General features: G+C 42.7%; 5 protein-coding genes across 8 annotated transcripts; 4 read left to right on the top strand and 1 right to left on the bottom strand.

The window, feature by feature from the left end:
* Positions 1-2,182: 2,182 nt before the first annotated feature.
* Positions 2,183-3,213, top strand: LOC115769231 (C-type lectin 37Db-like). Its single transcript, XM_030713943.1, has 2 exons — positions 2,183-2,633; positions 2,699-3,213. Exons 1-2 carry the CDS (start codon positions 2,567-2,569, stop codon positions 3,193-3,195), a joined length of 564 nt encoding a protein of 187 aa, XP_030569803.1. The 5' UTR covers positions 2,183-2,566; the 3' UTR covers positions 3,196-3,213.
* Positions 3,214-3,707: 494 nt separating this feature from the next.
* Positions 3,708-5,092, bottom strand: LOC115769192 (tRNA-specific adenosine deaminase 1). The gene is made up of 3 exons (XM_030713895.1): positions 4,914-5,092; positions 4,089-4,853; positions 3,708-4,036 (listed from the first exon to the last, which is right to left on the bottom strand). Exons 1-3 carry the CDS (start codon positions 5,090-5,092, stop codon positions 3,727-3,729), a joined length of 1,254 nt encoding a protein of 417 aa, XP_030569755.1. The 3' UTR covers positions 3,708-3,726.
* A 138-nt stretch (positions 5,093-5,230) lies between these two features.
* On the top strand, positions 5,231-6,692 carry LOC115769233 (UPF0428 protein CG16865). 2 transcript variants are annotated; one of them, XM_030713946.1, is made up of 4 exons: positions 5,231-5,398; positions 5,458-5,612; positions 5,941-6,267; positions 6,332-6,692. In XM_030713946.1, exons 1-4 carry the CDS (start codon positions 5,278-5,280, stop codon positions 6,485-6,487), a joined length of 759 nt encoding a protein of 252 aa, XP_030569806.1. In that variant the 5' UTR covers positions 5,231-5,277; the 3' UTR covers positions 6,488-6,692. The 2 variants fall into 2 exon arrangements, with proteins under 2 accessions (XP_030569806.1, XP_030569807.1); XM_030713947.1 differs by lacking the exons at positions 5,231-5,398; positions 5,458-5,612 and adding an exon at positions 5,764-5,876 and having other exon boundaries at positions 6,332-6,688.
* Positions 6,693-7,028: 336 nt separating this feature from the next.
* Positions 7,029-9,185, top strand: LOC115769315 (mast cell protease 2-like). The gene is made up of 3 exons (XM_030714049.1): positions 7,029-7,526; positions 8,342-8,561; positions 8,616-9,185. Exons 1-3 carry the CDS (start codon positions 7,292-7,294, stop codon positions 9,172-9,174), a joined length of 1,014 nt encoding a protein of 337 aa, XP_030569909.1. The 5' UTR covers positions 7,029-7,291; the 3' UTR covers positions 9,175-9,185.
* LOC115769314 (protein son of sevenless) lies at positions 9,184-21,587 on the top strand. 3 transcript variants are annotated; one of them, XM_030714045.1, is made up of 7 exons: positions 9,184-10,886; positions 16,921-17,296; positions 17,355-18,322; positions 18,644-19,486; positions 19,553-20,422; positions 20,482-21,202; positions 21,275-21,587. In XM_030714045.1, the coding sequence occupies exons 1-7, from the start codon at positions 9,912-9,914 to the stop codon at positions 21,316-21,318; spliced, it is 4,797 nt and encodes a 1,598-aa protein (XP_030569905.1). In that variant the 5' UTR covers positions 9,184-9,911; the 3' UTR covers positions 21,319-21,587. The 3 variants fall into 3 exon arrangements, with proteins under 3 accessions (XP_030569905.1, XP_030569908.1, XP_030569906.1); XM_030714048.1 differs by having other exon boundaries at positions 9,184-10,902; positions 16,937-17,296; XM_030714046.1 differs by lacking the exons at positions 16,921-17,296; positions 17,355-18,322; positions 18,644-19,486; ... (1 more) ...; positions 20,482-21,202; positions 21,275-21,587 and adding exons at positions 11,321-12,288; positions 12,610-13,452; positions 13,519-14,388; positions 14,448-15,168; positions 15,241-15,553 and having other exon boundaries at positions 9,184-11,262.
* The last annotated feature ends 1,085 nt before the right edge of the window (positions 21,588-22,672 follow it).

Below are 22,672 nucleotides of genomic sequence, written 5' to 3'. Positions count from 1 at the left end.
TTTTATCAAAGAAAATAATGCACACCACTTTACATATCAACTGAAGGAAGACATGGCCTTCAGGCTTATTATCCGCTATTTGGCTAGCTCCACTCCTAAAGATAACATTAAGGACAAGTTTAGGCGGCTTGGACACATTGTCTTTCGTATCCACAACCCTCGTTCTCGTAAGGTCCGACAACAGGAAGCTATTGAGGAATAATAATAAAAATAATGAGGAAGCGCTGAAAATCAAGCAAATAGGGCGACAAAGAGTCTTGGTGGAGGTGCCTAAGAAGAATTTGGATGCCATTCTTTGCCACAGATGCCAAGGATTTGGACATACAAAAAACTATTGTATGAGCCCTTATACCTGTTGAAAGTGTGCTCAAAATCACCCAACAGCTCAAGGCAAAGAAACTTTGGTTGAGAAACTCTGCTATAACAACTGCGGTGGAAATCATGGGGCTTTGCATAAGGGATGCAATGTTTACAAGGCTAGGACGAAGGAACGAAGGCCAAAAGTAAGCACTAAAGTAAGAACTATAGGATTGAAAAACAATGTCAGTAGCAAAAAAGACCGCCAGCAATATAATCCAGCAGCCTTAGTGCGAGGAAATTTTTCATATGCCGATACTCTGCGTTCTGATCTAGAAAAATTCAATAAAGAGACAACGGCAAAATAGGAACTCTGCCCCCAAGAACCAAAAAACCCCACCCCGCATTAGTTCAAGGTTGGAAGCGGCAATAGAGGCTCTCGCGGTGAAAGTCGACACTCTACAATCTATGTTTAAGGAACTTCAGGAGATGAATCAGTTCCTTAAACAAATGTGTCTAAGTCTTTTGACTGCCAGAAACTGATGAACAGTTCACTAAGCCTCGGATTGTGGAATGCCCCTGATATCTCTGGGTATGTGGAGAAGCTTAAGCACTTCCTAATTGAACATAACATTGATGAGATACTTATTACAGAGACCTGGCTACAAACCGGATCATCTTATCGATAGATCAAGAGGTGAAGCGGCGGTGCTTATTAAGCAGGAGATCGAATTTTCCCAAAATGAACAAGTAAGGACGGATAAATTCCAAATGGCCAGCATCCAGATTGCAACCAGCAGGGGTGAATTAACCATTGCTTCGACATATCTCCCGCTGCAACTGTCGTGGTCAACATTGAAGCTCCAGCAATTGGTGACGCACCACAACAGCTACAAATACTTAGGGGTGCACTTAGACAGGCGCTAGAATTTTAACAAGCACATCACAAGTGTTTTAGTAATCCTGAAAAACAGATTGGGAAAACTAAGATAACTTCTAAACAGTAGAGATGCGTTATCTTTAAAAAATAAAGTAACCATCAATAAAACCTGCATAGCTCCTGCCTGGCATTATTGTATTCAGGCATACGGCATTGCTGCAAACTCTCGTCTTACGAAATCGCTCCGATATCTGTCTGGTGCCCCCTGTTATATTAGAACATCCGATTTGGAAAAAGACCTAGGAGTGCCCAAAGTCGGGGACGTTATAAATATACAGGCTGAATATTACATAGCGCGACTGGGAAAACATCCTAATCGTCTGGCTAGGCGTTCTTTAAAAAAAGTTCTCACCCAATCGATTTCCCATATCGATTTATATAGTCATCCTTGTAAATTTGTATATCAGACTTACCAGTAGAATAAGTAGTTTGTAAATACTCATATAAATTTAATTTAAGTTGTTTCTCATAATAACAGAACAATTAAAAAAAAAAGTAAGAGGTTCTAGTCGGGAGCTCCCGACTAGGGGATACCCTGAAGCCTCTTCTTCCAACATCAAATGATCGCATCAATAGCCGAGTCGATCTAGCCATGTCCGACTGTCTGTCCGTCCGTATGTATAAACGCAAGGATCTCAGATTCCGTAAGAGCTAGAGACCTAAAATTTAGGAAGAAGGTCCTCCTAGTGCCCGCGCAGATCGAGTTTGTTTCCAATATTGGATAACGTGCCCCGTTTCCATGTAATCGATAAAAATCTATATCGAAATCCTGTTTTTTAAGCAATTTTGGTAAATAATAAGAGCTAGAGTCACCAAACTTCTAGAATAATATATATTTGCATTTGGTGTTGGATCCCCTAGTCGGGAGCTCCCGACTAGAACCTCTTACTTGCTTGTATTTAATTTGCTCTTCAGTTTGTGCATGAAAATGTAAAAAAAATTGATGCAAGGTGTTATTCCAGCTACGGCAGGATATTTGTCCCTAAATTAATTAAAATATTATTTGTCTAAAAAGGCCAACATTTTAGCTAAAGATCCAATTCCAATTTTTTATTTACTGCATATTCGAAACATGTTCATTTTTCAAAAAAACCAGCTACCTAGCCCATAGTGCATTGTATCGAAACATTCATTATTCATTTATTAGTTGGGATCCTGTAACAACTAAACGACGACTGTGTTGATTAATGCTCCAGTATATGTATTATTTATAGCGGATAATCTGCAGAATAGTTAGTCAGAGCAGGCGTGCAAAGGCAAATATAGCTTTAAGTATATGCAAATAATAATAACTAAGCCCAGTGGGAATTTAACTTTTGAGCGATTAAAATGTTTCGGTATATTGTTTTTTCCGTGCTGCTGCTTTATATGCTGGTGCAAACGAAACGGGTTGAATGTAAGAGTCATCGAATATTATAGCCAATCACAATTATGTACCAATTAAATAAAAAATTCTAATAGCAACTACGCTTAGCACCCGTCTGGAGTACAAGACAATAGATTTCGTGCCGCAGGAATATGTAGCTCAGTTAAAACCGTTCGAATTAATTGGTCGTAAGTTTTATTTTATTGCAAACAAGCAACTCAACTGGTTTCAAGCGGCACAGGAATGTCGACAAAAAGGCGGTAATCTAATTAACCTGGAAATGGAAGACGAAAGGCTGCTTGTAGGCCTTCGACTGAATGTGAGTCAAAGCTATTGGCTGGACATTAATCGACTGGGTCAAGAGGAATATGTTTCGATTGCGACGGGTCTACAGACTGGCTATGAGAAATGGATCGATGAGGATGTGCAGCATGTGAAGGACCCCAATGAAATGGATGAAGAATTAAACTGTGTAGTCTTAGTAAGCGATTACGAAGATGGTTTTGTGATGAAGCAGGCGCAATGCCTGGAAAAAGCAAACTTCATTTGCCAACTATCCTCACCCCGCACAATTTCCATTGTGGTGTGGTAGTGTTTAATTAAATTAAATTATAGTCATGCCTGAACCAATTCAAGTTTCGACCCGTAAATCTGTTTAAAATATTTAAAAGCACTTCTTTCTTAGTTAACATGCTTTTGATAATGGATATTTTTTTAAATAATAAAAAATAACAATTTTATTCTTCTCCAATTTTGGTTTAGCTTTAAGTATAGCGTAAGGCTCACGCCGTAAGCCAATTTTTGTACTTCAGTCTTAGTCCAGATACTGAACAAAATAAGCGAAGAATTTTACAGCTGGTTAAATAAAATTCTTTTATTGCAAACTTATAACTACGTTATTATATACCCAATAATTAAGTTTAAGGCTTGGTTAATAATAAACAAACAATTGATATTCCGGAGGAAAAATAATTCACTTCTATTCTATATCTATCTTTCTTGCTTTAAATTTTTTCAAATTAATTAAAAACTGTTTGACTTACCACCTTATCATATACAAATCTCGAAATAGTTGAAATAGAGCTAGAAATAGGGAACTGGAGAATGATAGTTTGAACGTATGTCATGCAGTCTGTTTGCCGAATTGCAGCAGCTCTTTTGGTTTGCAAGTCCATTGCTCAAAATATTCGCATTTTAATTGCCGCCAGGCCAGCTGGTAATCCTTTGCCAAGGCTTTGCACTCGGCATAGCTTATAGTTTCGAGATCATTTAAATGCAGATCGAACTTTTCGCGCAGCTCTTGACAGCAGTGCAACAAGTCCAAGCAATTGAGTAGCAGCCTATATTTACTCACTGCCAAAGCAGCTTGTACAGTATTCAGTTTCTGTTTGGTGACGCCCTGACGCTTGCCATCTACTGCAATCTCATAGGGTCTGTGGAAGATTTAGAGATTAAAAAATACTCCCAGAGCTGAGCACAGCTCACCTTAACGACTCGGGCAACTGGGCCCAAATAAGGCTACTCGGCGCCGGCTGCCATTCCGCATATTGCGCATGCTCAAATTTGAGTCGATTATCTATGCGTATGCATGGCTCCTGAGGCTGGTAGCGTCCCAGTGTGCAGTTTCTGCCTCGCCAGCGTTGATAAATGGCACGCTGCAGGCTCTCCAGACGCGCTTCGGCACAACAAAAGTTGAGGCTGCTAAAGTAAATGGGCTTATCGATAACCATATCCAGAAGCGCGCCTTGAACACCCAGCACATTCCAGCGGGACAACTTGTCGCTGCAGGACATGGATAGCGTGCGTTCACCACGACCCGGTTTGGTGCGCAATGCTGCTGGCGTTTGCAGCATGTCATCACACTGGTCTTTCTGCTGGCTTATTAACTTGGCGCCCGTGAATACCGTAGAGCTTGTCGTTAGAGGCAAAGCCGCTTTTGGGTCCAATCGCGATCGCTTCGCTGGCAGCGTCGAGGGCTCGCTGTCGGCCACAATGCACGCATCTCCACAGGGCGTTTGTGTGCTCAGGAAGTGATACTCAAGCTGCTCGTTGAGCGTAAAACAGCCAGCCGCTGGTTTCCAACTGAAGATTGACTGCGCTGCATCCTGTTGCTGATCCTTCTGCGCGTTTGCCGTCAATAGCTGGTTGTGCAAATAGCGTAGGAAAGCTCGTCGCGCCAACACTTCCGCATGGGAATCATTTATTAAAAAGCCTTTGGCACATAGCTTACTCGCACCAATGCATCTGGTGCTGAGTATTTACAATTAGTAAGCTGCATATTAAATATGCTTCTGTTTAAACTGTACGAACCCAGTAGCAAGTGCAACCACTTTGCTGGTTTGCGTTCGTCTGTCGTATTGCACTATGCCGGCCAGAACTGTCCATTGGCTGCTTCTGGGTTTGCCAGTTTTTGGTAAATCGCGAAATTTGCTGTAACATAGTTCAGCTATTTGCTGCACGCTAGGTTTGTCCTTAGTTTTAGAACACATTTAAATACAATTGCTAAGAAGTTGCGATAACATATAAAAATGATGCTATCGATTGTCGATAGAATCTTTATGACGAATTATAGCACAGCTGTTTTGTAAATGACTAATTACCCAACACTGGACATTCATTATCTGGCGTTGTTGCCACAATTTACGCAAATAGTGTTATTTAAATAAAATTTAATATGCCAAAAGTTGTTTCGCGTAGCATTGTTTGCTCGGATACAAAAGATCAAGAGGAATATACTGAGGAGAAGCCGTTAAACATATACTATTGCTTATGTGGCAAAATGTCGCTGATTTTGGGTGCGTAAAAATGTGTTTACATTCAAAACCTTTATTAAATTTACAAATTTATATGACAGATTGTACATTAGAGCAGTTGCCGCTGCGCGAAGCAGATAATGCGCGAGTTATTGATGCCAATGAACATGCCAATAAATTAACTTACAACCCGGCGCCCAGAATGATCTACATACGCCGCAAGGGCAAGGGCATTGAGAAGCAGTATCGATACAGCGTGTGTATTAATAAATAGAAATATTCCATATAATTAATATAGTGAAAGCTTCTTTAAGCGAACAGCCGCGGCTCAAAACTTAAGGCTAGATGTCTAGTTTACAAAACATCTAACTCAGGAAAATCTATGTTAACTAATTGCAAAGTATTTTTACAATTTGAAAGAACTCTAGAAATTTTTGCTGTCATTTTTTTGTTTTTGTATTATTAGTTCTGCTGTCCGCTCTGTTATATGCTCGCCCATAGAGTTTCGCAATACGCAGCTGTTCGTTAATAGAGATTTCATTGCTTATATGTATGATATTATTAACATAAACTCTAATTTACAGTGCCGTAACTGCACCCTGCCATTGTACTATCGACACAATTCCGACTCCCATGTCACATTTGTCATGAGCAATGCGCTGGTGCGCAACAAAGGTGAGAAGCCAGTGGCAATGCTGTTGGCAGCGGAGGCGAAAGACAAAACAGTCAGCAGCACAACTAATGCCGCGAGTGCGCCGCCAAGCACAACAGCTGCTCCCAGCAATGAGGATTTGGGAATAGTGGACGCGAGTGGCAAAAAGATTATGGTCACGCGTCACACCAAGAATATGGGCAAATTTAGCTCCGTTACGGTATCCACCATAGACGAAGAGGAGGATGAAATTGAGGCGGTATAAAAACTGATCACACACCTTTTATTTTGAATAATACAAGTTTTGTCTCTCCATATTACAGCGAGAGATAGCCGATAGCTATGCCAACAATGCGCGTATCATTGAGAAGCAGCTGCAGCGCAAGGGTGGAAAACTGGCTGACCTGGGCGCCAAGCCCAAGGCGGAAGAAATGCCACCGCCGCAAAAAAAACAACGCGGCACACTGCTGGAAAGATAACTGATGCACAAACTCTAAATATCGAGATAAACGCGCACTATTGTTATAGTAAATACACATAAGCAAATGATTGTACGCATATAAATTATTTAGGAAGACCCACCTTTTGTCAAGTTTATATGCCGGATCGGATTTTCTCAAATTTTCTGTATTGAAAATAACCGTAGAATATATTTTCTCCAGTGGGAGTACGCAAAATATTTATCTGAGTAAACACGAGTAAAAAGGGTGTAATGTATTTGTGCAAATATTATCTCTCCGTCCGTCCGTATGTATGAACGCAAGGATCTCAGAACCAGTAAGAGCTAAAAGTTTGAATGTAAGAACGTAGAGTCACCAAACTTGACAAGTAGCTTCTTAAATAACAATAGCTAACTATATATATATCTATATTAAGTACCTTTCATTTTAAAGCTATTGCCACCTAATCGCTACCACCATACAGATATAAATCAAATAATTATCCAGCAATTTTTTTTATCTATCCACCAATTTAAGCCACAATTTGAAGGAAATTGAAAGGAAAGCACAATAAGATCTACTTTCGAAAATATCATCAAGCTCGAATCGAGCTCGTTTGGTAGAAGAGGGTTGAGGGTATCCACTAGTCGGGAACTCCCGCCTCTTACTTGCTTTTTTTTTAAAGACATTTTTAAGCGTTTTCGATAACCTTAAGCCTAATTAAAATCAGAACGCTGTGCAATTAACATAATTGACATTTTAAAGCTTGCCTGCAATTAAATAGACACAACACGTTACAGTTTATCGGCTACACTTGAGACTCGTATCTGTGCAAAGCTTAAAATGAGTTCTTATAGTATGAAAATAATGTTTTTAATATCAATTACATTGATTAATTGTTTTCCAACCGAAACAAATACTCAAGACTGTGAATACGACTGTGTTCCCTTCGAGGAATGTAAACATTTAAAATATTATGCAAGTTTTGTGCAATCAGAAAATGGAATTCAATATTGCAGTGATAAAGATAATATAGTTTGCTGTTGGAACAATAAAAAGAAAGTTATTGCCGAAAAAAGTAAGTAATATATATAAGTTATTTAATTACTGAGTAAAAATTAGATTTTATGCTCAGGAATTCTAGGCATGCGATGAACGTATTCTCTGGTTGTTCTTAATTGAATTTGATATTTTTATACCCTGAACTCATTAAAAATGGGTATAAGGGTATATTGTATTTGTGCAAAATCCAAATGTATGTAACAGGCAGAAGGAAGCATCTCCGACCCCATAAAGTATATATATTCTTGATCAGCATCAATAGCCGAGTCGATCTAGCCATGTCCGTCTGTCTGTCCGTCCGTCCGTCCGTCCGTCCGTCCGTCCGTATGTATGAACGCAAGGATCTCAGAACCTATAAGAGCTAGAAACTTAAAATTTTTGTTTCCGATAATCGATAACTTGCTCCGTTTCCAAGCAATCGATAATAATCGATAACGATATCCTGTTTTTGGGCAATTTTGGTAAATAATAAGAGCTAGAGTCACCAAACTTGACATATAGCTTCTAAAATAGAATATATATATGCATTTGATGTTGGAAGAAGAGGGTTCAGGGTATCCCCTAGTCGGGAGCTCCCGACTAGAACCTCTTACTTGTTTTTATTCTTGTATCCAACATGATACCTCTAGCTATTATAATCTGTCAGAAAAAACTCTATATGTCAGTGGCAGTTAATGTATATATTCTAGATCAACTCAGCTCGATCAAGAATTTATATACTTTATGGGACGGAGATATTTCTAGAATAATAATACCATTCTAGAGAATTTAATTTTGTATATCTTTATTTAATTACTGGTATTTGCATTCTTCTGACTTATTATATGGCAGAATGCTTGGAATTTACAAAGATTAGAGACTTTTGTTCGAGGGAACCGCTCGTTATGAATGGAAGTCAACCAAATCCGCATGCATTTCCTTTTATGGCCTTGATACAAAATCGACTGTTAAATCAAAGTGTATATGAATCACATTGCGGTGGCACGTTATTAAATTCAATGTTTGTGCTCACGGCGGCACATTGTGTGGATAAAATCCAATTTCCGGATAGGTAGGTCTTTTAACACTGTTTTAATATTATTTTATTATATATTATTATTTATAGGGAATTTTCTGTGCTGTTAGGAGCCCATGATAAAAATAATTCCGGCACGCGGTTTAATGTGACAGTCTTTGCTCATCCCAACTTTACCACAGATGATCCTTATGCTGATCTTGCCCTGTTGAAACTGCACAATGAGGCGGATATTACAACAAAATTTATAAAGCCAGCCTGCCTATCCACATCTACTAGCAGTACAACTGGAGAATATACTGTTGGTGGTTGGGGGTATCATAATACTCGAAGCAAATCAAATGTGTTGTTAATTGGAACAGTGGTTAAAGCAGATTCTAAGAAATGTCCTAATGACCTAACTTTCAATATGGATAAACAAATTTGTGCAGGACCCAAAAACGATTTGGGAGACGTTTGCAATGGAGATTCTGGTGGTCCATTGTTTACCATTCATAATGATAATGATTGCCTTTTTGAGGTTTTTGGTGTTCTGTCTGGTGGTGCTCTATGTACCTTAAGGTATTCATTTTCAAGTCATACTTTAGTTTCCTTTTATCGTGAATGGATAGAGAGTATGGTATGGCCAGATGAAAAACAAAATTTTTGAAACCTTAGAGTTTTAGTTATAAATATATATTTTAGGGTGGGACTGGACTAGAAGTTCCTCTACTAAATTGATCACAACAAGACTTGCGTACCATTTTAACAGCAATTTAATAATGTTTTTAATAAATTGCTTACTAATTATGAGTTTAATACCTTTAAATTATTGGAAGTTTATTGCTTTTTATTCATTTGTCACTTTCAAAGACATATCAGGATTATTTCACTAATTTGGGTATTTAAGCTTTTTAGTTCGGTTGCCCGTTATTATGTGCATAAGACAATACACATTCTGTATAAAGACTGGATTATTACCGCTGAAATGGGAATTAACTACTTTGGTATAGATATTAATTTAAATAAGGTGCAACGTAATATGAAAGTTATCGCTTATCGAATATGTGTAGCGTTTGCCAGCACTGATAAACGAATGTTGCTGCTAACTTAACGTCGTTGTAAGCAGAATTTGCAGAGAAAATATATTGAAAAAAATTGTGTGTATAGTATGTGAAAACATAGTTTTGTTTTTGTTCGTTACGGTTGCAAATAGATATCACGGCGCGTAAGTCAAGCAGCAAAAAACACTAAACGAAAAAAGAGGACAGACGCAAACGCTAAAAATGTTGCTGCCCGACGAAGACGTTGCTGTTGACTAATAACAAGAGCTTGTGTATGTGTGTGCGCGTGTACATGTGCATGTGTGTGTGTGTATGCGCATGTATGTGAGTGTGGAGTGCAGAAATGTTTTCCAGCGTTGGCAGCCATGGGATTAGCGTTGGCATTGCCTCCACCGTGCATGACACCGATGGCTATGATTTTACGAAAAACGAGAATGCGGCACGTTGGCGCGGCCTATTTGTACCATCACTGCGCAAGGTGTTGGAGCAGGTGAATCCGCGCGTAACAGCCAAAGAAGATGCCCTGCTCTACGTGGAGAATCTATGCGTCCGCCTCTTGGCAAAATTATGCGCGCAGCCATTGCCACACTCAGTGCAGGATGTGGAGGAGAAGGTGAACAAATCACCGCTTGATCGTTGGGCCCTCAAGGAGGCCAACGAGGTGATCAATTCGAAGAAGCGCAAATGTTTGCTGCCCACAGAGCGTGTTCATACGCTGCTGCAGAAAGATGTGCTACAATATAAAATCGATAGCTCCGTATCGGCATATTTGGTCGCTGTGCTCGAGTGCATCTCATCGGATATACTGAAAATGGCTGCGGATTATGTGTGCAACATCGCGCATAGCGAAATCGTGAAAGAGGATATTGAGGTGGTTCTCAATGCGGATGGTGTCCTACTCGATATGCTCAATCGTAGCAGCGAGCAGCTCAAGTGTAATGTCCTGCCCAGTCCGCTGTCTCTGCAGGCGCAGCGTGCGAGCGCCACGTACGAGGAGACAGTGAAGGAGCTGATCAACGATGAAAAACAATATCAACGGGATTTGCATATGATTATACGGGTATTTCGCGAAGAGCTTGTCAAGATAGCGCGCGATCCCAAGGAGCTGGAGCCGATCTTCTCAAATATTATGGATATATATGAGGTTACGGTAACGCTATTGGGCTCTCTGGAGGATGTAATTGAAATGTCGCAGGAACAGAATGCGCCCTGCGTTGCCAGCTGCTTTGAGGAGCTAGCCGAGGCCGAGGAGTTTGATGTGTATAAGAAATATGCACACGATGTCACCTCGCAGGCGTCGCGCGATGCACTCAGCAATCTGCTGGCCAAGCCAGATGCATTGTCATTAATGTCAGCGGGACATGGCTTTCGAGAGGCGGTCAAGTATTATTTGCCCAAGCTGCTTCTGGTGCCCATTTGCCATGCGTTTGTCTATTTTGATTACATCAAGCACCTTATGGATCTCAGTACATCACAGGATGACATCGAGAGTTTTGCCCAGGTGCAGGGTTTGCTTCATCCGCTGCACTGTGATCTCGAAAAGGTAATGGCCAATCTGTCCAAGGAGCGACTTGTGCCGGTCAGCGGTCGCGTTCGACGCCAAATGGCCATTGAGCGCACACGCGAACTCCAGCTCAAAGTGGAGCACTGGGATGACAAGGATGTGGGCCTAAATTGTAACGAGTTCATACGCGGTAAGTCGATTTGTGCGTCTTTTAAGTAAAACGATATACTAATTACAATAATTTGCAGAGGATGCACTCAGCAAACTCGGCTCAGGCAAGCGAATCTGGAGCGAGCGTAAAGTATTCCTTTTTGATGGCCTCATGGTGCTATGCAAAGCGAATACCAAAAAGCAAACTCCATCGGCAGGCGCGACCGCCTATGACTACAGGCTGAAGGAGAAGTTTTTTATGCGTCGCGTCGAGATTAACGATCGTGCGGACACGGAGGAGTTGAAGCATAGCTTTGAGCTAATCACCCGCATGCATCCGGCCATTGTGCTGTCGGCTAAGAATGCCCAACACAAAAACGATTGGATGGCGGATTTGATAATGGTGAATACCAAATCGATGTTAGATCGCATACTGGACAGCATACTGCAGGATATAGAGCGCAAACATCCGCTACGCATGCCCAGCCCGGAGATATACAAGTTTGCTGTGCCGGACAGCGCCGAGAATATTGTGCTCGAGGAGCGAGACAGCGGTGTGGTGCCCATGATCAAGGGGGCCACACTGTGCAAACTAATTGAGCGCCTCACCTATCACATTTATGCGGATCCAACATTTGTGCGCACCTTTCTCACCACATATCGGTATTTTTGCTCACCGCAGCAGCTGCTTACGTTGCTGATAGAGCGCTTTGAAATACCCGAGCCGAGCCTGGTTTATCAGGAACAGCAGACAAATAATATTGGCGGCGGTGGCGGTAACTCTGATCTCGATAAGGATGCAGCGACAGCGACTGCGTCAACGGCGGACAGTGATAAAATGCTTAAGAACTCGCAGCGCGAGGATTGGAAACGTTATCGCAAGGAGTTTGTCCAGCCGGTGCAGTTTCGTGTGCTAAATGTGCTGCGGCACTGGGTGGATCATCATTTTTATGATTTTGAGAAGGATCCGACACTGCTGGACAGACTGTTACACTTTCTCAACGATGTCAACAGCAAATCCATGCGTAAATGGGTCGACTCTGTGCGCAAGATTGTCGATCGTAAGGTAAAGCGTTGAACTTACATAAATTGCAACTATTAAAAGTAATTTGTTAGTCAGATTTTCAATTTAATGTCTTGTGACTATGAATCATAGATGATTAGTTTAAAGATGCCTATGCCTTTAATAGGTTAGCAATTTATAGAAACAATCTGATACTATTATACATTCATGGCAGATCTGTTAAAAGTTTGAACAGACACGCCTCTAAATATAATTTAAATTGGCTTTAAGACTCTCAGGCATTGAAAATCTTAGCGTATATGTTAACCAGATCCAACCAAATCGTACAATATATACTAATTTATGGCTATCTCTTCTCTGCAGAATAAACAAAGCAATAAGAAAATCGTCTATGCCTACGGGCATGATCCGCCGCCCATTGAATACCATCTGAATGTGCCGGATGATGAGATTACGCTGCTTACTCTACATCCGCTGGAGGTGGCGCGACAGCTGACACTGCTGGAATTTGAGATGTACAAGAATGTGAAGCCATCGGAGCTGGTCGGGTCGCCGTGGACTAAGAAGGACAAGGAACTAAAGAGTCCCAATCTGCTCAAGATCATGAAGCATACCACAAATGTAACGCGCTGGATCGAAAGGTCCATCATGGAGGCGGAGAACTACGATGAACGTTTGGCCATTATGCAGCGCGCCATTGAGGTGATGATGGTCATGCTCGAGTTAAACAATTTCAATGGCATACTCTCAATTGTGGCTGCCATGGGCACAGCTGCTGTTTTTCGTTTGCGCGCCACATTCAATGGGTTGCCAGAACGGCATCGTAAGTTCCTGGACGAGTGCCGTGAACTGAGCGAGGATCATTTGAAGAAATACCAGGAACGTTTGCGCTCCATTAATCCGCCCTGCGTGCCATTCTTTGGTCGTTATCTAACAAATATTTTGCATCTGGAGGAAGGCAATCCGGATCTGTTGACCAACACGGAGCTTATCAATTTCTCGAAACGGCGAAAGGTGTCGGAGATCATCGGCGAGATACAACAGTACCAGAATCAGCCGTATTGTCTCAACGAAGAACCCACCATACGGCACTTTTTCGAGCAGCTGGATCCCTTCAATGGACTATCCGACAAGGAAATGTCCGACTATCTATACAATGAGAGTCTACGCATTGAGCCGCGCGCCTGCAAAACTGTACCCAAATTCGTAAGTCTAAACGCCTGAGCAACAAAATCTCGAGAAGTCTCACCTCAAATCCTTTTCATTTTGCAGCCCCGCAAATGGCCGAACATTCCGCTTAAATCGCCGGGCATTAAACCTCGTCGCCAGAACCAAAACAACAACAGCAATAAGTTGTCCAGCAATGCGCCAGCCAATGTGGAGCCACCAGCAGCGGCGGCGGCGGCGTCGTCAACAGCAAGTACGACGGCAGCCAGCATCGGCGATCAGAGTCCGCAGCATAATCCCCATGCGTATTCCGTATTTGCGCCGGTCATCATACCGGAGCGCAATGGCGGCAGCAGCTGGAGCAGCCATACGATGCACCGCACCACAGACAATGGTGAAGTGGCGCCGGCGCCGCATCTGCCACGCAAGCCGGCAGCGCATGTCTGGACACACAACAGCAATGCTCCAACGGATGGGTTTAGTCCAGCGGAGCAACAGTTGCCACCGCCGGCAACATCGGCTGCGGCTACCAGCAGCTGGAACATGTCAGATTGTTATGTCATTTCGGATGCGAATACAGCTGATGTGTTGCCGCCATCGCCACTGCCCAAGCTGATGATTAGTCCAAGGCACGAGACTGCTCCACCACCGCCGCCGCCCGCCAGCAATCGCTCACCATTCCATGGACGCATCCAACAGATGCAATATAGTCCGACGCACAGCATTGCCAGCACGGTGACGCTTATTAGCGGCGGTTTCGGTGATGTGAGTCCACAGCTGGGCGGCTTCTACTATAACAGTGAACAGGGCCAGGGCCAGACAGGCGCAGTGCCCATATCGCCGCATGTGAATGTGCCCACAGCAACCACATTGGAGTATCGAGCGGTGCCGCCACCATTGCCACCGCGACGCAAAGAGCGCACGGAAAGCTGTGCGGATATGGCACAGAAGCGCCAAGCGCCCGATGCACCCACAGTAAGTGGAGGCCTGCTTAATAAACTTTATATTCTAACCGTTTTATTCTGTTTTGATAGCTACCTCCGCGCGATGGCGAGCTGAGCCCACCGCCCATACCGCCCAGACTCAATCATTCCACGGCAACGGGCCTTACCCGTCAGCCAAAGGAGTTTGTGGGCAAGAGCAGCAGCCTGCTGTTGCCCAACACGAGCAGTATTATGATACGCCGTAATTCGGCAAAGCAACCATCGCTGGGTGTGAACACGTCAGCTGTGACGGCCAACAATAGTGCTGCCGCAACTCCAACAATGATGGCTCAGTCCATGGCCATGGCGGGCAGTGAAGAGCCACAGCAGCAACAACAGTTGCAGCAGCCGCCGCAGTCGATCTCGCCAGCGTTAAGCTCCTCGACAACCACATCACCCATGACACCTATGACGCCCATGTCACCGTACATTCCCAGCACAGTAGACGGCAGCACGACGAGCAGTTTCCCACAGCATCAGCAACAGCAGCATCAGCATCAAACACGCCTAAGGCCACAGACTGCGCAAACGCAACAACCAGTGGCTTATGCACAACAGCATCAACATCATCACCAGCATCAGCACCAACAGCATCATTCCCATTCACATCCGCATACGCATACGCATACGCATTCACAGCATCAACATCCATCACAGCACCCGAACAGACGCTCGTCCCCAAAGGAATTCTTTCCGATTGCCACGAGCCATGAGGGCACACCCAAACTTCCACCAAAACCTAGTCTAAGCGCAAACTTCTACAACAATCCAGGTGAGCTTCGATACCTAACCAAATCGTAAATATTTCTTAATAAAATCTTCTTTTAAATTTTTTACGTTCCAGATAAAGGTACGATGTTTCTTTACCCAAGTACAAACCAAGAATAATATTTATTGCCTGGCGATGTGTGATAGGACTAAAACAAAAAACGAGAGAATACCACAGAAATAGAGAAAACGTGGCAGCAAGTGCATAGGAAATAGGAAATAAAACAGATATAGATACACAAAACAGTAAAACAAAACACAAAAAAAAAAAAACAAGAACAATGTATATGTATGTGTATTCAATGAGATATATAGTATGGACCGAGTTAAATGCGACGATTTTTATTATTCGAAACTCAAAAAATAAACAAAACATTTTCAAGTGAAAATTTCTGTTATTATATTAATTATATGATAAACAATTGTAAATATCGAGAACATTGTATTGATCGTAGCCCGTAAAAACAATAAAATATAACATTACTGTTAGAGATTCGCATTGATCGAATTATTAGATGCATTTTTATCTAACGTAAATATTTCGATACGGAATCGGGGACTTATAGATTTTAAATAAAATGACGTAGGTTTCCAGACCAACAAATTTTCTATTCAGGAAAGTTATCAATTCATAATAACTTTAAGACCTTTTAGAAATAATCTTAATTCATTCCAAATTCTGTTTTATTTTAATTCAATTTTTTTAAGGAATTGTTAAACTTATTTAATTTCTTACAATTTTTTTAAAACACAAAGTAATACGTTCTCCAAACGAGTTCCTATAAAACTAATCTCTACGTCTACAGAGTATCTAGTGGCCATGTATTCACTCTGAAAACATTGCCAATGCAAGCGCCCAAAACATGTTTTTAATATTCAATTCTAAACGATTTTCATGCCTCATTATCAAATTTCATGATGGCATTCTTGAGGATTTTGGTCAACGGCCTTGTCCAAGCATAAACGAGACAAAACTGTGTCATTAACCAGCTAGAAAAGAAACCCAACAGTTTACCGGAACACCTGCCATCAACTGGACGATTAAATAATTGAAAGGTATTCGAGATATCGTTAATTACTTTAAATAGCAGGAAAGCCCCCATGTCGATAGAGTTTAGTTAAAGTATAGACGGGGGCATACCGAAAGAGGGCCCATTAAATGTGATTGTGCTAATTGTTGTCGCTTGTTTGTGTTGTGCATTGAAATTAAATCACAACTGTTTGTTTCCTTTCGCTTTTCTGACAAAGTCGATGACGTCGCTCAAATGCTTCCTGAATTTTGGATAATTGCATCGCAACTGGTTTCATTTTTGTGCATTTCTGAGACATTTATTTTTGCAACGAGTGCAAGGGCCGGTTTTTTTGATTTTGGTTTTGTACACGCCTACCCTAGCAGAAGGTATTACAATAATCCGTAACACTTCGCGAATGGTTTTATGTACATACGTAGCCCATGTCTTTGGGCACTCTATTTATAGACAACACCCAATTTCGCAGCGCATATATAGTAAAAAAGTAAACCCATCATTTTGCCTTTTGTGTAGAACATGTTTTATCATCGATCCGATCATTCAACCTCGTTACATATTCTATTAAATATTTCTTTACTTGGGTTCTAAATTAGAAATTTCTTATAAATGAAATGTAAATCCTAAATGAATGTGTAAATCCTAATGGTACAAATTATTCTTGATTCTTGAGTTGAGAGTTTTTCAAATTACAATGTAAACTGAAGTATTAAATAATATGTTGCAATCTGCTGGCCAAGCCAGATGCATTGTCATTAATGTCAGCGGGACATGGCTTTCGAGAGGCGGTCAAGTATTATTTGCCCAAGCTGCTTCTGGTGCCCATTTGCCATGCGTTTGTCTATTTTGATTACATCAAGCACCTTATGGATCTCAGTACATCACAGGATGACATCGAGAGTTTTGCCCAGGTGCAGGGTTTGCTTCATCCGCTGCACTGTGATCTCGAAAAGGTAATGGCCAATCTGTCCAAGGAGCGACTTGTGCCGGTCAGCGGTCGCGTTCGACGCCAAATGGCCATTGAGCGCACACGCGAACTCCAGCTCAAAGTGGAGCACTGGGATGACAAGGATGTGGGCCTAAATTGTAACGAGTTCATACGCGGTAAGTCGATTTGTGCGTCTTTTAAGTAAAACGATATACTAATTACAATAATTTGCAGAGGATGCACTCAGCAAACTCGGCTCAGGCAAGCGAATCTGGAGCGAGCGTAAAGTATTCCTTTTTGATGGCCTCATGGTGCTATGCAAAGCGAATACCAAAAAGCAAACTCCATCGGCAGGCGCGACCGCCTATGACTACAGGCTGAAGGAGAAGTTTTTTATGCGTCGCGTCGAGATTAACGATCGTGCGGACACGGAGGAGTTGAAGCATAGCTTTGAGCTAATCACCCGCATGCATCCGGCCATTGTGCTGTCGGCTAAGAATGCCCAACACAAAAACGATTGGATGGCGGATTTGATAATGGTGAATACCAAATCGATGTTAGATCGCATACTGGACAGCATACTGCAGGATATAGAGCGCAAACATCCGCTACGCATGCCCAGCCCGGAGATATACAAGTTTGCTGTGCCGGACAGCGCCGAGAATATTGTGCTCGAGGAGCGAGACAGCGGTGTGGTGCCCATGATCAAGGGGGCCACACTGTGCAAACTAATTGAGCGCCTCACCTATCACATTTATGCGGATCCAACATTTGTGCGCACCTTTCTCACCACATATCGGTATTTTTGCTCACCGCAGCAGCTGCTTACGTTGCTGATAGAGCGCTTTGAAATACCCGAGCCGAGCCTGGTTTATCAGGAACAGCAGACAAATAATATTGGCGGCGGTGGCGGTAACTCTGATCTCGATAAGGATGCAGCGACAGCGACTGCGTCAACGGCGGACAGTGATAAAATGCTTAAGAACTCGCAGCGCGAGGATTGGAAACGTTATCGCAAGGAGTTTGTCCAGCCGGTGCAGTTTCGTGTGCTAAATGTGCTGCGGCACTGGGTGGATCATCATTTTTATGATTTTGAGAAGGATCCGACACTGCTGGACAGACTGTTACACTTTCTCAACGATGTCAACAGCAAATCCATGCGTAAATGGGTCGACTCTGTGCGCAAGATTGTCGATCGTAAGGTAAAGCGTTGAACTTACATAAATTGCAACTATTAAAAGTAATTTGTTAGTCAGATTTTCAATTTAATGTCTTGTGACTATGAATCATAGATGATTAGTTTAAAGATGCCTATGCCTTTAATAGGTTAGCAATTTATAGAAACAATCTGATACTATTATACATTCATGGCAGATCTGTTAAAAGTTTGAACAGACACGCCTCTAAATATAATTTAAATTGGCTTTAAGACTCTCAGGCATTGAAAATCTTAGCGTATATGTTAACCAGATCCAACCAAATCGTACAATATATACTAATTTATGGCTATCTCTTCTCTGCAGAATAAACAAAGCAATAAGAAAATCGTCTATGCCTACGGGCATGATCCGCCGCCCATTGAATACCATCTGAATGTGCCGGATGATGAGATTACGCTGCTTACTCTACATCCGCTGGAGGTGGCGCGACAGCTGACACTGCTGGAATTTGAGATGTACAAGAATGTGAAGCCATCGGAGCTGGTCGGGTCGCCGTGGACTAAGAAGGACAAGGAACTAAAGAGTCCCAATCTGCTCAAGATCATGAAGCATACCACAAATGTAACGCGCTGGATCGAAAGGTCCATCATGGAGGCGGAGAACTACGATGAACGTTTGGCCATTATGCAGCGCGCCATTGAGGTGATGATGGTCATGCTCGAGTTAAACAATTTCAATGGCATACTCTCAATTGTGGCTGCCATGGGCACAGCTGCTGTTTTTCGTTTGCGCGCCACATTCAATGGGTTGCCAGAACGGCATCGTAAGTTCCTGGACGAGTGCCGTGAACTGAGCGAGGATCATTTGAAGAAATACCAGGAACGTTTGCGCTCCATTAATCCGCCCTGCGTGCCATTCTTTGGTCGTTATCTAACAAATATTTTGCATCTGGAGGAAGGCAATCCGGATCTGTTGACCAACACGGAGCTTATCAATTTCTCGAAACGGCGAAAGGTGTCGGAGATCATCGGCGAGATACAACAGTACCAGAATCAGCCGTATTGTCTCAACGAAGAACCCACCATACGGCACTTTTTCGAGCAGCTGGATCCCTTCAATGGACTATCCGACAAGGAAATGTCCGACTATCTATACAATGAGAGTCTACGCATTGAGCCGCGCGCCTGCAAAACTGTACCCAAATTCGTAAGTCTAAACGCCTGAGCAACAAAATCTCGAGAAGTCTCACCTCAAATCCTTTTCATTTTGCAGCCCCGCAAATGGCCGAACATTCCGCTTAAATCGCCGGGCATTAAACCTCGTCGCCAGAACCAAAACAACAACAGCAATAAGTTGTCCAGCAATGCGCCAGCCAATGTGGAGCCACCAGCAGCGGCGGCGGCGGCGTCGTCAACAGCAAGTACGACGGCAGCCAGCATCGGCGATCAGAGTCCGCAGCATAATCCCCATGCGTATTCCGTATTTGCGCCGGTCATCATACCGGAGCGCAATGGCGGCAGCAGCTGGAGCAGCCATACGATGCACCGCACCACAGACAATGGTGAAGTGGCGCCGGCGCCGCATCTGCCACGCAAGCCGGCAGCGCATGTCTGGACACACAACAGCAATGCTCCAACGGATGGGTTTAGTCCAGCGGAGCAACAGTTGCCACCGCCGGCAACATCGGCTGCGGCTACCAGCAGCTGGAACATGTCAGATTGTTATGTCATTTCGGATGCGAATACAGCTGATGTGTTGCCGCCATCGCCACTGCCCAAGCTGATGATTAGTCCAAGGCACGAGACTGCTCCACCACCGCCGCCGCCCGCCAGCAATCGCTCACCATTCCATGGACGCATCCAACAGATGCAATATAGTCCGACGCACAGCATTGCCAGCACGGTGACGCTTATTAGCGGCGGTTTCGGTGATGTGAGTCCACAGCTGGGCGGCTTCTACTATAACAGTGAACAGGGCCAGGGCCAGACAGGCGCAGTGCCCATATCGCCGCATGTGAATGTGCCCACAGCAACCACATTGGAGTATCGAGCGGTGCCGCCACCATTGCCACCGCGACGCAAAGAGCGCACGGAAAGCTGTGCGGATATGGCACAGAAGCGCCAAGCGCCCGATGCACCCACAGTAAGTGGAGGCCTGCTTAATTAACTTTATATTCTAACCGTTTTATTCTGTTTTGATAGCTACCTCCGCGCGATGGCGAGCTGAGCCCACCGCCCATACCGCCCAGACTCAATCATTCCACGGCAACGGGCCTTACCCGTCAGCCAAAGGAGTTTGTGGGCAAGAGCAGCAGCCTGCTGTTGCCCAACACGAGCAGTATTATGATACGCCGTAATTCGGCAAAGCAACCATCGCTGGGTGTGAACACGTCAGCTGTGACGGCCAACAATAGTGCTGCCGCAACTCCAACAATGATGGCTCAGTCCATGGCCATGGCGGGCAGTGAAGAGCCACAGCAGCAACAACAGTTGCAGCAGCCGCCGCAGTCGATCTCGCCAGCGTTAAGCTCCTCGACAACCACATCACCCATGACACCTATGACGCCCATGTCACCGTACATTCCCAGCACAGTAGACGGCAGCACGACGAGCAGTTTCCCACAGCATCAGCAACAGCAGCATCAGCATCAAACACGCCTAAGGCCACAGACTGCGCAAACGCAACAACCAGTGGCTTATGCACAACAGCATCAACATCATCACCAGCATCAGCACCAACAGCATCATTCCCATTCACATCCGCATACGCATACGCATACGCATTCACAGCATCAACATCCATCACAGCACCCGAACAGACGCTCGTCCCCAAAGGAATTCTTTCCGATTGCCACGAGCCATGAGGGCACACCCAAACTTCCACCAAAACCTAGTCTAAGCGCAAACTTCTACAACAATCCAGGTGAGCTTCGATACCTAACCAAATCGTAAATATTTCTTAATAAAATCTTCTTTTAAATTTTTTACGTTCCAGATAAAGGTACGATGTTTCTTTACCCAAGTACAAACCAAGAATAATATTTATTGCCTGGCGATGTGTGATAGGACTAAAACAAAAAACGAGAGAATACCACAGAAATAGAGAAAACGTGGCAGCAAGTGCATAGGAAATAGGAAATAAAACAGATATAGATACACAAAACAGTAAAACAAAACACAAAAAAAAAAAAACAAGAACAATGTATATGTATGTGTATTCAATGAGATATATAGTATGGACCGAGTTAAATGCGACGATTTTTATTATTCGAAACTCAAAAAATAAACAAAACATTTTCAAGTGAAAATTTCTGTTATTATATTAATTATATGATAAACAATTGTAAATATCGAGAACATTGTATTGATCGTAGCCCGTAAAAACAATAAAATATAACATTACTGTTAGAGATTCGCATTGATCGAATTATTAGATGCATTTTTATCTAACGTAAATATTTCGATACGGAATCGGGGACTTATAGATTTTAAATAAAATGACGTAGGTTTCCAGACCAACAAATTTTCTATTCAGGAAAGTTATCAATTCATAATAACTTTAAGACCTTTTAGAAATAATCTTAATTCATTCCAAATTCTGTTTTATTTTAATTCAATTTTTTTAAGGAATTGTTGTTAAACTTATTTAATTTCTTACAATTTTTTTAAAACACAAAGTAATACGTTCTCCAAACGAGTTCCTATAAAACTAATCTCTACGTCTACAGAGTATCTAGTGGCCATGTATTCACTCTGAAAACATTGCCAATGCAAGCGCCCAAAACATGTTTTTAATATTCAATTCTAAACGATTTTCATGCCTCATTATCAAATTTCATGATGGCATTCTTGAGGATTTTGGTCAACGGCCTTGTCCAAGCATAAACGAGACAAAACTGTGTCATTAACCAGCTAGAAAAGAAACCCAACAGTTTACCGGAACACCTGCCATCAACTGGACGATTAAATAATTGAAAGGTATTCGAGATATCGTTAATTACTTTAAATAGCAGGAAAGCCCCCATGTCGATAGAGTTTAGTTAAAGTATAGACGGGGGCATACCGAAAGAGGGCCCATTAAATGTGATTGTGCTAATTGTTGTCGCTTGTTTGTGTTGTGCATTGAAATTAAATCACAACTGTTTGTTTCCTTTCGCTTTTCTGACAAAGTCGATGACGTCGCTCAAATGCTTCCTGAATTTTGGATAATTGCATCGCAACTGGTTTCATTTTTGTGCATTTCTGAGACATTCATTTTTGCAACGAGTGCAAGGGCCGGTTTTTTTGATTTTGGTTTTGTACACGCCTACCCTAGCAGAAGGTATTACAATAATCCGTAACACTTCGCGAATGGTTTTATGTACATACGTAGCCCATGTCTTTGGGCACTCTA

Source organism: Drosophila novamexicana, unplaced genomic scaffold, assembly GCF_003285875.2.
Source record: "Drosophila novamexicana strain 15010-1031.04,08,12 unplaced genomic scaffold, DnovRS2.1 tig00004549-arrow-arrow-pilon, whole genome shotgun sequence".
NCBI lineage: Eukaryota > Metazoa > Arthropoda > Insecta > Diptera > Drosophilidae > Drosophila > Drosophila novamexicana.
Note: the sequence above shows the minus strand (reverse complement) of the source record. Positions and strands in the feature narration are given on the sequence as shown.

Bases quoted from the DNA above. Each gene is read 5' to 3' on its own strand.
- LOC115769231 (XM_030713943.1), top strand. From the start codon at position 2,567: ATGTTTCGGTATATTGTTTTTTCCGTGCTGCTGCTTTATATGCTGGTG. The intron at 2,634-2,698 runs GTAAGAGTCATC...AAATTCTAATAG, and splicing joins GCAAACGAAACGGGTTGAAT to CAACTACGCTTAGCACCCGT.
- LOC115769192 (XM_030713895.1), bottom strand. From the start codon at position 5,092: ATGTGTTCTAAAACTAAGGACAAACCTAGCGTGCAGCAAATAGCTGAA. The intron at 4,854-4,913 runs GTTCGTACAGTT...GTAAATACTCAG, and splicing joins GTGGTTGCACTTGCTACTGG to CACCAGATGCATTGGTGCGA. The intron at 4,037-4,088 runs GTGAGCTGTGCT...AATCTTCCACAG, and splicing joins CAGTTGCCCGAGTCGTTAAG to ACCCTATGAGATTGCAGTAG.
- LOC115769233 (XM_030713946.1), top strand. From the start codon at position 5,278: ATGCCAAAAGTTGTTTCGCGTAGCATTGTTTGCTCGGATACAAAAGAT. The intron at 5,613-5,940 runs GTGTGTATTAAT...TCTAATTTACAG, and splicing joins AGAAGCAGTATCGATACAGC to TGCCGTAACTGCACCCTGCC. The intron at 6,268-6,331 runs GTATAAAAACTG...TCCATATTACAG, and splicing joins AGGAGGATGAAATTGAGGCG to CGAGAGATAGCCGATAGCTA.
- LOC115769315 (XM_030714049.1), top strand. From the start codon at position 7,292: ATGAGTTCTTATAGTATGAAAATAATGTTTTTAATATCAATTACATTG. The intron at 7,527-8,341 runs GTAAGTAATATA...ATTATATGGCAG, and splicing joins GAAAGTTATTGCCGAAAAAA to AATGCTTGGAATTTACAAAG. The intron at 8,562-8,615 runs GTAGGTCTTTTA...TATTATTTATAG, and splicing joins AAAATCCAATTTCCGGATAG to GGAATTTTCTGTGCTGTTAG.
- LOC115769314 (XM_030714045.1), top strand. From the start codon at position 9,912: ATGTTTTCCAGCGTTGGCAGCCATGGGATTAGCGTTGGCATTGCCTCC. The intron at 17,297-17,354 runs GTAAGTCGATTT...AATAATTTGCAG, and splicing joins TTGTAACGAGTTCATACGCG to AGGATGCACTCAGCAAACTC. The intron at 21,203-21,274 runs GTGAGCTTCGAT...TTTACGTTCCAG, and splicing joins AAACTTCTACAACAATCCAG to ATAAAGGTACGATGTTTCTT.